At 40.2% G+C, this 13,208-nt stretch overlaps 1 protein-coding gene across 1 annotated transcript in view; it reads left to right on the forward strand.

Moving 5' to 3' along the window:
- Positions 1-423: 423 nt before the first annotated feature.
- The window catches only part of LOC115158938 (PEX5-related protein-like), a 200,320-nt gene continuing 187,535 nt past the window's right edge, over positions 424-13,208 (forward strand). Inside the window, exon 1 of the mRNA XM_029708380.1 lies at positions 424-1,017. Within this exon, the coding sequence (XP_029564240.1) occupies positions 997-1,017 (21 nt within the window). The 5' untranslated portion in view covers positions 424-996. The remainder of the gene's footprint in view (positions 1,018-13,208) is intronic.

Below are 13,208 nucleotides of genomic sequence, written 5' to 3' on the forward strand. Positions count from 1 at the left end.
GGTTAGGTTGTTACAAATGCACTGATATAAGTGGACGCTTGTGGCGTTTCTGCAACTTACCCAATTGTACCTGTTGTCATAATGATAGATAGAGGACTCATCATGGATATAACCTATTTTTCCATAGACATTGCCAAAGAGGGCTTCCACCATTTTAAAGTAGTCAACTGGGTGGGAAGTCCTTTGCATTGGGAGCAATCAGCCAATGAAGAAGAAGAACATTTACTACTTTCAAATGGAGATAGCCTCGATGGCACTGCCCATGCTGTTACAGACACTATAATGGCACAGATAAAAAGATGGGTCATCTATCGGTATGACCTGTTGGTCACACGAGTATCTGCCCTCTCATTGGCTAGAATGTCCCATCCTGATCTCGCCTATTCCCACCTGCCCACCATCTTCGTTGACATGTATTTCCATTGTTAGAGCAGTCACTCGAATATCTTGTCAATATAATAGACGATCTTTGAGGAAGCCTTATGAAGGGAGTTGGCAAGCAGGAGTGATGAGTGCATTATAAGAAGAGAATGAACCGGGAATCGTCAAAACAATTACTAAGCGACAGTCGAGAGGGGGAGAGCGGTGGTGTGCACAATGAAGACATAACAAGGGAGATTTTACTTGACTGACTGAATTGTTGTCCATTTGAAGCCGAGGACACTGAAGCTTTTTGCAGAAGATTGTTGGGCGCCTCGCGTTGAAGTGGGGTCTGGTAGCGCACTTATCGCGGCGGGCTACCTCAGTTAAAACACCGGCAAAAAATACATGGCAAGAACTCTTGCGTTTCAGCACCTAAAACAAGGACAGTTCCTTTCCTTTCGCGTAACCTTCAACGCCTCAACTAGAGCGGGCATTTGAAACATTCCGCCTCTTTTTCCAGAACTCTTTGCACATATGAACACTTCCAGTGTAGCCTAGTGTATCTGTATTGCAAGCCTAAAAGTAACCTAAAAATCCATCGTCGGAGAATCAGCAACTGACTTTGAGCTCAATATGTACCAGGGACATTTGCAGGTAAGATGTTTTGTTCCTTTTAACATAAATGTATTCGATTTGTATGTGAGGGTCTATACCAGTAACCTACATGTCAATTCAGTATAACATTCTTTATCTAGCCTAGTTCTGGATCAGTACCTGTGATTGAGGAAACGACGAATATGACAAGATCTCCTTTCACGCCCAGGATCCTTCAATTCAAAGTATCATTAACCAGCTCTGCAAACATGGTTAAGGTCAGGATTAAGGTTAGGGTTAGGTAATTGTTATGGTTAAGGTAAGGGTTGGGATCAGGGTTTAGGGTAGGGAAGGCACAGGTCAAACAAGCATGCCAAGTATGTCCAGGTGACTGGAAACAGTGGTATGGGAGACATAGGAACCTGATGTCAAATTATTTGGGAATATAGGCTTTGCTCACCCAATATAGTTGAACAGTTAATTTGTGACTTTTTTATATGGTCCTAAATTAAGTCCTATCAAGCAAATACAGAGTTCATTACACATAGCTCATGGCAGAGGTTAATTTTACCTCAAGAGAGCTCTACCCACATGCAACTGATTGATTTTGAGACAGTGAAACTGGGAAAGAGATCAAATCAAAAGCAAATCAAATTCTATTAGTTACATGCACCGAATACAACAGGTGTAGACCATACAGTGAAATGCTTACTTACGAGCCTCTAACCAACAATGCAGTTAAAAAATAAAATAAAAAATGCGAATAAGAAATAAAAGTAACAAGTAATTAAAGAGCAGCAGTAAAATAACAATAGCGAGACTATACAAAGGGGGGTACCGGTACAGAGTCAATGTGTGGGGGCACCGGTTAGTCGAGGTAATGTCTTGGGCCGTACGCACCACCCTCTGTAGTGCTTTGCGGTTGGAGGCTGAGCAGTTGCCATACCAGGCAGGGATGCAACCAGTCAGGATGCTCTCGATGGTGCAGCTGTAGAACCTTTTGAGGATCTGAGGACCCATGCCAAATCTTTTCAGTCTCCTGAGGAGGAATAGGTTTTGTCGTGCCCTCTTCACGACTGTCTTGGTGTGCTTGGACCATGTTAGTTTGTTGGTGATGTGGACACCAAGGAACTTGAAGCTCACAACCAGCTCCACTACAGCCCCGTTGATGAGAATGGGGGCGTGCTCAGTCCTCCTTTTCCTGTAGTCCACAATCATCTCCTTTCTCTTGATATACTATAGGCTAGGACCTACAGTAATAATATCTGTAAGAATAATAGTCCCTTAGCAAGTAAGTAACAAAACAGAATTTTCAGTTGATGATGGTTATACTAGACCTATGTCACATGTCATGGTCATCTTTTTGTCTGCATGACAAATCACAATTTTAACCTCTTCGTCAGATAGATATAGCCAATTGATTCAGGGATTCACGTTCATTCTACAGTTATTGGTTGTGTAACAAAGGCCCTCTCCAAACATAGCTTATGGCATTATAGACCAGTTAAATATTCCATAATGTATTACTCAAGCAGCAGTGTTGATCTGAAACACATGGGTAGTCTATTTTCTTTTCTTGTGTAGAGAAACTGAGTATTTGCTATGGTTGGAGAGTTTGGCAAACAACAGTATAGCCCTCAGAAAATGTTGGAAATGAACAACTAATATCACGATTCATATCATATTATATCTATAATCTTGTTAGCGTTTTGTGGCAGAAAAAGGCCACAGTACTCCAACTATTTCTTGGTCTCATCTCATGACTGACATCTTATGATTATAATCATCCTTACAACCTATATGCTTAATCCCTATAACAAATCATTAATATGTTATTAGATCATTTCCTGGCAAATTCTATTCAGGATAATGTCACATATCTGTCAAGAGCAATAGGGTTAGTCAAACAATGTATTGTAACATTTATTTATAGATACAATTTAATTTATTTGATAGACTAAAAAAGCCTTCCAGGACAGTGATATACTACTTAGGGATAGTGTGAATCCAAGCAGTTTCTGTTTTGAATTATCTTATACTTTCTAAGTGTCCCATCTCATGGTTGGAACACATTTGTCTATGGCTTTGCTTTTAGATCATAGCAAGTAAGCAATACAGGATAATACATTTTCCATGTTGTTTATGAAGTTAATTTAGCTGCAAAACTAAAAAGATCTGTTCAAAAAGAGCACTTCATTCACGAACGACCCATCACTAGACAACACTTTTCTCCTTAAAGCCAATTTCCAGTCTATGCTGTTTATTCCTTTGTGAAGATGTGAACTGCATTCTGTTGTATAGGGTACTGTAAATGCAACCAGCACAAACTGTGCTGTCTGTACCTTATCTTTTGTTCTGACATTTATTTGAACTCAATTTCTAACATGGAAGGATGTGGATGATACTACAGTGGCTTGATTGTGAAGATGTTGTTTACAAATCACTCGCAAAATGTGTGGAATTAAAATTAATTTTTAAAATTAATTTTTATATGGTAACGTATATTTTTTTCACTTTACTTTATGCCTGACAGCCAAGTCTTGAACACATTTAGTTGGGCACTGTATTCATCTATCTAGATATAAAGTTCATATATGCCAGGATATGCCTGCTTTTTAACAATTCATAGAGTGGATGTGACCTTTGGACAGAGTCTTGAGACTCAGAATAAATCATTGTGAGTTGTGTGCTGTGTTTTCTTGTGCTGTCTGCATTCTGTAGCTCAGAATCTTAAGAAGATTGCATACTGGTATGTAACTGCAGCAGCGCAGAACCTTTCAGTGGGTTCTCTAGTCGGACCTATCGTCTACCTTCTCTATACCTGGAAATCAGAGGAGGCTAGTGGGAGGAGCTATAGGAGGATGGGCTCATTGTAATGGCTGGAATGGAATTTGGCAATGGAGTAAAACACTTTGGTTTCCAGATGTTTGATGTGTTTGATACTATTCCATTTATTAGATTCCAGACATCACAATGAGCCCGTCCTCCTATAAACCCTTTGTCGTGTCTGGACTATCATTACATGTGAAGACTTATTTATATCAAATCAGTTCTCTAGGTTTAATTATTACGTGATTAAACTAATCATGTAACCGTTAATTAACTAGGAAGTCGTAGCACCACGGAAAATGTTGAGATTTCCCGAATATAACTCTTCAGATATTTTATTATCTGATCAATTGCAGTCTTCTATTAATGAATTATTATTACCTCATCAGTTCTCATTACTGAACGTCGCAAACCCTTGGATATCTGCACAAACCCTAGCCTAAATCATGAACCAGCAATATACAATTTGGCTTCATTATTTATTTACAAACAAACTAAATAATCACACAGAATTACATAACAAACAAACAGTAGATATTTGGGTTACTACATGATACAAAGAAAAAGTCCCTAGTGGACGAAGCCGATATGACGGCAAGGGGTGGGGACTGAGAAAGAGCGGGAAAGACAAAATGGATTCACTCCACACAGTTGATAATTATGTTCATTGAAATGCTAATCCTTTGCACATGAACGGCCGCTCATTCGAGAATAATTGCAATGTCTGTAATTTACGCCCGTATGTCGTTGTTGTCTTCTCTGTTGGAATTGCCGGTCCGTCTGCTGGAGAGTCAGTTCATCAGAGAGTCTCTGGTTAACTTCCCCAGAAGTCACAATGTCCTTCGTGGTTGTAGCTTTCTCCGCGGCTCTGGATAGTGTCTGTTGTAATGGATACGTCAGGCCTAAAGATGGTCGTTGCATAGAATAGTTGCTTCTGCGGTTGTCGGTATTCTCCTACTAGACTTACGTAATTTCCAGCTGCAGACTAGTAATTGTACGTCTAAGATTTGCTCTTATTCTGTAGTGATCGATAGTCTCAGAGTTTAACCATTTACAGCCGTGTAGCCAAAACTACACGCTGTATGATCTCCGTGGCCTATAGAATTGTATCCATTCCAACGTGGGGACTCCATCCTGTTGTTCTCTGATTTAATTGACATTTTGTAGGAAGTGGGTTTTATACTCTGTGGAAGAAGGGGTGGTTCTATGACGCCTACTGTGATGTCTGGGCTCACGGGGGTGTGGCCACTGACTAGTTACTTTATATGAAAATCCATACTCTCATTTAGAAGGTTAACCTCACATTACATATTTTCGCAAATAGTTTAATGTTTAATCACATACGTTTCACAATATTTAGATGTAAACCTGACAGCGGGGAATTGTACAATTTAACCTCTTATGGCTAGGGGGCAGTATTTTCACGGCTGGATAAAAAACGTACTCGATTTAATCTGATTATTAGTCCTGCCCAGAAACTAGAATATGCATATAATTATTAGCTTTGGAGAGAAAACACTCCACAGTTTCTGAAACTGTTTGAATGGTGTCTGTGAGTATAACAGAACTCCTATGGCAGGCAAAAACCTGAGATGCTTCTGTTCAGGAAGTACCCTGTCAGACCTTTTATTTTCATTCTTTGACATCTCTTCCAAAAACGAAGGATCTCTGCTGTTACGTGACACTTCCCACGTCTCCAATGGAGTCTCAGAGCCCGGGAAAAACAGGAATGACGTAATTCAAAGCCCTGGCTGAAACAAAGGAGAGCAAAAGCTAAGTGGTCACTCAGTGGACTAAGCCTTACGCTCGCGACCCGCCCCGCCCCCGGCTTTCGGTTTTTCCCTCAGTATACAGACAGGCAGATTCCCGGTCGGAATATTATCGCTTTTCTACGAGATAAATTGCATAAAAATTGGTTTTAAACAGCGGTTGACATGCTTCGAAGTACGGTAATGGAATATTTAGACATTTTTTGTCACATTCTGCGCCATGCTCGTGGCCGAGATTTAGCGTTGGGATAGTGTCTAGAACGCACGAACAAAACGTCTTGATGGAACATAACGATGGATTATTTGGGACCAAACCTACATTTGTTCTTGAAGTAGAAGTCCTGGGACTGCATTCTGACGAAGAACAAGCAAGGTAAGAACATTTTTCTTATAGGAAATGTGATTTTGGTGAAGGCTAAACTGGTTGGGTGTCTAAATAGCTAGCCCGTGATGGCTGGGCTATGTACTTAGATTATTGCAAAATGTGCTTCATCCGAAAAGCTATTTTAAAATCGGACATATCGAGTGCATAGAGGAGTTCTGTATCTATAATTCTTAAAATAATTGTTATGCTTTTTGTGAACGTTTATCGTGAGTAATTTAGTAAAATCACCGGAAGTGTTCGGTGGGAATGCTAGTTCTGAACGTCACATGCTAATGTAAAAAGCTGGTTTTTGATATAAATATGAACTTGATTGAACAGACATGCATGTATTTTATAACATAATGTCCTAGGTGTGTCATCTGATGAAGATCATAAAAGGTTAGTGCTGCATTTAGCTGTGGTTTGGGTTTATGTGACATGATATGCTAGCTTGAAAAATGGGTGTCTGATTATTTCTGGCTGGGTACTCTGCTGACATAATCTAATGTTTTGCTTTCGCTGTAAAGCCTTTTTGAAATCGGACAGTGTGGTTAGATAAAGGAGAGTCTTGTCTTTAAATAGCTGTAAAATAGTCATATGTTTGAAAAATGGAAGTTTTCGGATTTTAGAGGAGTTTGTATTTCGCGCCCCGCCCATCATTGGATATTGGAGCAGACGTTCCGCTAGCGGAACGTGTAGATGTAAGAGGTTTTTAAGAGATACAGTTATTTGTGTTTCCTGTCCCTCATGAGATCACCAAATGAAACACACTCGACATGACTGTCCGTTAAGTGTCCACGGACCACTCCCACATTCTCAAAAATAGAAATATTGTTTAATTATTCAAACTTTTGATGTTCAAGCGTATTTTATGACCGAAACAGTCAACTTCCCGCTCTCCCCCTCTATGAGAGAGAGCACGCTGTAGAACGGACCCCCCTGTAACCTGATCCTTCAGAATGTCACAGGAGAGTTATGACACCGTCTTCCTGTAGCCAGTGATGCTAATGACAACCGTATGCATCTTATGTGTACACAAAGATTTCCCCTTAAATAAATGTCAACTGCAAAGTTGGCTTAAATAACAGAAAGATATTATAATTATTTGTATCAATTGGTGGCCATTGTTTTACAAACTCAGCCATGACATGCTGCAGCAGTAGGCCCAACAGAAACATCGCTAGACCAACACATTCCCCTCTTTTAAATGCTCAATTAAAGGGGAATTGCACTTAAAACCTCTTACATCTAGACGTTCCGCTAGCGGAACACCTGCTCCAATAGCCAATGATGGGCGTGGCGCGAATTACAAATTCCTCAAAAATAAAAAAACTTCAATTTTTCAAATATATGACTATTTTACACCATTTTAAAGACAAGACTCTCCTTTATCTAACCACACTGTCCGATTTCAAAAAGGCTTCACAACGAAAGCAAAACATTAGATTATGTCAGCAGAGTACCCAGCCAGAAATAATCAGACACCCATTTTTCAAGCTAGCATATAATGTCACATAAATCCAAACCACAGCTAAATGCAGCACTAACCTTTGATGATCTTCATCAGATGACACCCCTAGGACATTATGTTATACAATACATGCATGTTTTGTTCAATCAGGTTCATATTTATATCAAAAACCAGCTTTTTACATTAGCATGTGACGTTCAGAACTAGCATACCCCCCGCAAACTTCCGGTGAATTTACTAAATTACTCACGATAAACGTTCACAAAAAACATAACAATTATTTTAAGAATTATAGATACAGAACTCCTCTATGCACTCGCTATGTCCAATTTTAAAATAGCTTTTCGGTGAAAGCACATTTTGCAATATTCTAAGTAGATAGCCCGGCATCACAGGGCTAGCTATTTACACACCCACCAAGTTTAGCACTCACCAAAGTCAGATTTACTATAAGAAAATTTTTATTACCTTTGCTGTTCTTCGTCAGAATGCACTCCCAGGACTTCTACTTCAATAACAAATGTTGGTTTGGTCCCAAATAATCCATTGTTATATCCAAATAGCGGCGTTTTGTTCGTGCGTTCAAGACACTATCCGAAAGGGTAAATAAGGGTTACGCGCCCGACGCGTTTCGTGACAAAAAAATTGTAAATATTCCATTACTGTACTTCGAAGCATGTCAACCGCTGTTTAAAATCAATTTTTATGCAATTTTTCTCGTAAAAAAGCGATAATTCTGACCGGGAAAGCGTGTTTACGTTCAAAGAGAGAGAAAGTACAAAGCATGGGATCCCCTCGTGCACGAGCCTCAGTCGGTTGGCCCTCTGATCGACCACCATCCAAACTCGCTAAAGTTTTTCAGCCAGCGGCTGGAATTACATCATTCAGCTTTTTCCCGGGTTCTAAGAGCCTATGGGAGCCGTAGGAAGTGTCACGTTACAGCAAAGATCCTAAATGTTCAACAAACAGAGCCAAGAAGCTCAAGGAATGGTCAGAGAGGGTACTTCCTGTTTGGAATCTTCTCAGGTTTTTGCCTACCATATGAGTTCTGTTATACTCACAGACACCATTCAAACAGTTTTAGAAACTTTAGGGTGTTTTCTATCCAAAGCCAATAATTATATGCATATTCTAGTTTCTGGGCAGGAGTAATAATCAGATTAAATCGGGTACATTTTTTATCCGGCCGTGAAAATACTGCCCCCTAGCCATAACAGGTTAAAGATTTTTCTCCAGAACACATCTTCTGATGATATTTAACACTAGAACCGCCATAGGCCACTGACATTTGATTTTGTAAATAAAAAATGTCTGCCCCCGAAAAAATCTATGTCCTGCTCCTTCCCTGACTTTTCCTAAATGTTTGTATTTTACACTGCTCATTTGTCAATTTTGAAATCACAAACAGAAAAGTAGTTCACACCTATTCCTAACTTAATCCACCAAGACAATGTGCTGTAGGACCTTGGTAGCCAGCCATGCGTTAATGCGTCTCTCTCTCCTCACTGAATCAAATCAAATCAAATTTATTTATATAGCCCTTCTTACATCAGCTGATATCTCAAAGTGCTGTACAGAAACCCAGCCTAAAACCCCAAACAGCAAGCATTGCAGGTGTAGAAGCACGGTGGCTAGGAAAAACTCCTTAGAAAGGCCAAAACCTAGGAAGAAACCTAGAGAGGAACCAGGCTATGAGGGGTGGCCAGTCCTCTTCTGGCTGTGCCAGGTGGAGATTATAACAGAACATGGCCAAGATGTTCAAATGTTCATAAATGACCAGCATTGTCAAATAATAATAATCACAGTTGTCGAGGGTGCAACAAGTCAGCACCTCAAGAGTAAATGTCAGTTGGCTTTTCATAGCCGATCATTGAGAGTATCTCTACCGCTCCTGCTGTCTCTAGAGAGTTGAAAACAGCAGGTCTGGGACAGGTAGCATGTCCGGTGAACAGGTCAGCGTTCCATAGCCGCAGGCAGAACAGTTGAAACTGGAGCAGCAGCACGGCCAGGTAGACTGGGGACAGCAAGGAGTCATCATGTCAGGTAGTCCTGAGGCATGGTCCTCTGAGAGAGAGAAAGAAAGAGAGAAAGAGAGAATTAGAGAGAGCATACTTAAATTCACACAGGACACCGGATAAGACAGGAGAAATACTCCAGATATAACAGACTGACCCTAGCCCCCCGACACATAAACTACTGCAGCATAAATACTGGAGGCTGAGACAGGAGAGGTCAGGAGACACTGTGGCCCCATCCGACGATACCCCCGGACAGGGCCAAACAGGAAGGATATAACCCCACCCACTTTGCCAAAGCACAGCCCCCACACCACTAGAGGGATAACTTCAACCACCAACTTACCATCCTGAGACAAGGCCGAGAACAGCCCACAAAGATCTCCGCCACGGCACAACCCAAGGGGGGGCGCCAACCCAGACAGGAAGACCACGTCAGTGACTCAACCCATGGAAAAAAGCTGCCCTTGAAACAGTCTTGATATGTTCTTCAAAAGAGAGATCAGGGTCCAGAGTAACGCCGAGGTACTTCACAGTTTTATTTGAGACCACTGTACAACCATCAAGATTAATTGTCAGATTTAACAGAAGATCTCTTTGTTTCTTGGAACCTAGAACAAGCATCTCTGTTTTGTCCGAGTTTAAAAGTAGAAAGTTTCCAGCCATCCACTTCCTTATGTCTGAAACACAGGCTTCTAGCGAGGGCAATTTTGGGGCTTCACCATGTTTCATTGAAATGTACAGCTGTGTGTCATCCGCATAGCAGTGAAATTTAACATGATGTTTTCGAATGACATCCCCAAGAGGTAAAATATATAGTGAAAACAATAGTGGTCCTAAAACAGAAATTTGAGGAACACCGAAATTTACAATTGATTTGTCAGAGGACAAACCATTCACAGAGACAAACTGATATCTTTCCGACAGATAAGATCTAAACCAGGCCAGAACTTGTCCGTGTAGACCAATTTGGGTTTCCAATCTCTCCAAAAAAATGGTGATCGATGGTATCAAAAGCAACACTAAGATCTATGAATGCCAGATGGATGAATGGGTGATAATTGTGCACCTTACTTCAAAATTGAATTTAAATTAGGCCTGAATGACAAGGAGTGTGAAGAGGTTGAATTAATTTAGAAAGACAATAGTGTAATGATGATTTTGTATTACTATTTATCAGCAGCAAATCATTTGCAGGTTGATACCATTCTCTTTTACGTTTTACTTTGTAAAGAAGCTGTTATGGGACTGTTTTATTTACTATATCTCTATTACTAATCAAATGTATTGTAAGGGAAATGAAAACATGATACATGTTACCGTAGGCCTTTAGAATAATGCTAAACATATCCTTGACTCTATCCAGTGAAGCAAACGATGCCAGCCCACTGAATGAATGACAATGGATGGAATGGATGGAATTGGTGATAATTGTGCAAGTTACTTCACAATCTGATTTAAATAAGGCCTACCTGAATGATGAAGGTGAAGAGGTTGGTTTAATTTAGAACAACAAAAGTGTAATGATGAATTTGTGTTATGCCTATTCATCAGCGTTGGCGCTCATGTTAATAATTTGACCGCTCGCCTTGCAGGTTGATAATGGTGCATGTGACTTCAGTTAAGTTTTGGTTAGCCGCCGATTTCGAAACCAACTACTTGCTCAATGTCAAAGATAAAAGTCCAAAATAAAGTCAAAATAAAACATAATAAAAGCATGTTTGAATGGCGGTGTTTTTACCGCTAATGCCGGTTTGCCTGAGGCTGATGCCGTGCAGGTGTTTGTACACATGCATGTACACACACTCTCATTCAAATAAACGCATACACGGACACACGTAATAGTGCCAGACATGCACTCAAACATATATAGTTGGCATTGCTGTTATGATTTTAGTTGTCCTTGATGTCCTTTGTTTTTTTTTGCATTGTTGTCTGCTGTTTCCTACTGTCTTTTAATTTTTTCTCTTTAGTTCATTTTCTTGGTTGTTGGTGCATTGGGGGGTTCTTGGAATTAATTGTATTTATTTTTATTTTTTTCTTCTTGGGGGGGACTGTGGAAGGGGTCTTGGATGGTTGAGGGACAGCTATTGGGGAACTGTGGGGGGATCCTGGAGGGGTCGGGTTCATATTTTTTGGCCTGGTGGGAGATCTGTCAACGTGCCCTTGAGCAGGGCATTGACCCTGGATGCTTCTGTGTGTCGCTCTGAATGGGAGTCTGTTGGATGACTGGTGTGGTGTAGTTGTTGAGCGGCTTCACTGCAAGTATATTATTTGTTTAGGATATTCAATAAAAAATTTAAATACAAAAAAATAAAAATAAAATACTTGCTCAATGGCTTTCCATATCTGGGGAAAGATTAAACCCGGCCAGTGGGTGGGCGACTTTCTGAGATTGTGGTTTTGAGACTCATGGAGCCTTATATGGGCAAAGACAGAAATGTGACTATTGGACAACTTCTTCACGTCAATTTCCCTGGCAGACAAGTTGATTGCAAAGGAGACTAGCCTGCTAGGAACAGTGAACAAACAAAGGCGGAAGCTACCCCCTCCGCCCAAAACAACACACCAACGGAGCTGTACTCCACATCAGTGGTGGAGAGTGGTAAAGCAACACTCACGGTATACAGATGTAATATAAATAAGAGTGTTTGCATCCTCAGCACCATGCATCCCACTGGATCTGGCACGTGAGCTTCGTGAGCCGCCAAGCAGGCCGCCAAGGCAGCGGATCCTGTTCTCCCTCTTCCCCAAGCACCACAGCTTCCACTCGGGAAAAATAAGACAATGTCAAGTTGGCAGGTGCACCAAAACAAGGCCTATGAAAACTGTGTGCAGTGCAACCGATTTGTTTGTGAGGCTTGCTCACACAAAGCCCGGAAGCTGTGTGTTGACTGTGGACCCGAAGCATAAAGAGAAGACGTGATTGATTCATGTGTAAAGGCATGAGTGAAAGGGCACAACACAGTGTCAAATGTAATCAACAAATGACTGTTTTTATATCTTGTCATGAATATATTTCCTTGAATATTTATTTCTGCAATTAATCCTTTACAATTGTTCATGCACAGGTGCTTTTGTTTTTGAATACAGCAAATACATTCACCTATGCACCTTGCTGGTTATATTATTATAATCTTTTTCATTTCTATTTGGTCCAAAGAAGCTAACTGGACTTTTATTAATTACTATAACTATTACTAATCAAATCTACAAATAAAGTTGATTGAATGTAGAATTGTACAAAACATATCCTTGGCTCTGTCCAAACAAATTGTAACAATTAAAAAAAAAAATGTAATTGATATATTCCCATGAATATTTCTCCATGCAATTAGACCTTTACAATAGTTTATGTACTATTTATCAGGCATTTATTTATCAAGCATGTTTGCGCACCTTGATATGCATCTGTGTCATGGGCGTCGTAAGGATAGGACCAAGGCGCAGCGGGTAAAGTGCTCATCTTCTTAATTTATTGCTGTCATAGCTGTCCATAAATGCATGTTGAATTTTACTTTAAGGGTTCGTTACGTAAGCTTTTACTACAGATAATAATATGATTAGGCTATATCTTTACAAAAAGTCTGTCAAATTACCAGTCATTCCCATTCATTTCATACCCCATTATCTTCAAGATTAGGACTTGGTAATATGGAAATATCGATTAGCCAAACTGTTTTACCTGAGCATAACCCAAAAATGAAGGACTAATAAGTCCTACTCTGTTGTTAATGATTTTGTAGTTATGGAGGACTGATTGGACTCATTGCTTTCAGAATGTCATGCTTTGAGCACTACCT

The sequence above is a fragment of the Salmo trutta genome, chromosome 22 (assembly GCF_901001165.1).
Source record: "Salmo trutta chromosome 22, fSalTru1.1, whole genome shotgun sequence".
NCBI classification, from domain to species: domain Eukaryota; kingdom Metazoa; phylum Chordata; class Actinopteri; order Salmoniformes; family Salmonidae; genus Salmo; species Salmo trutta.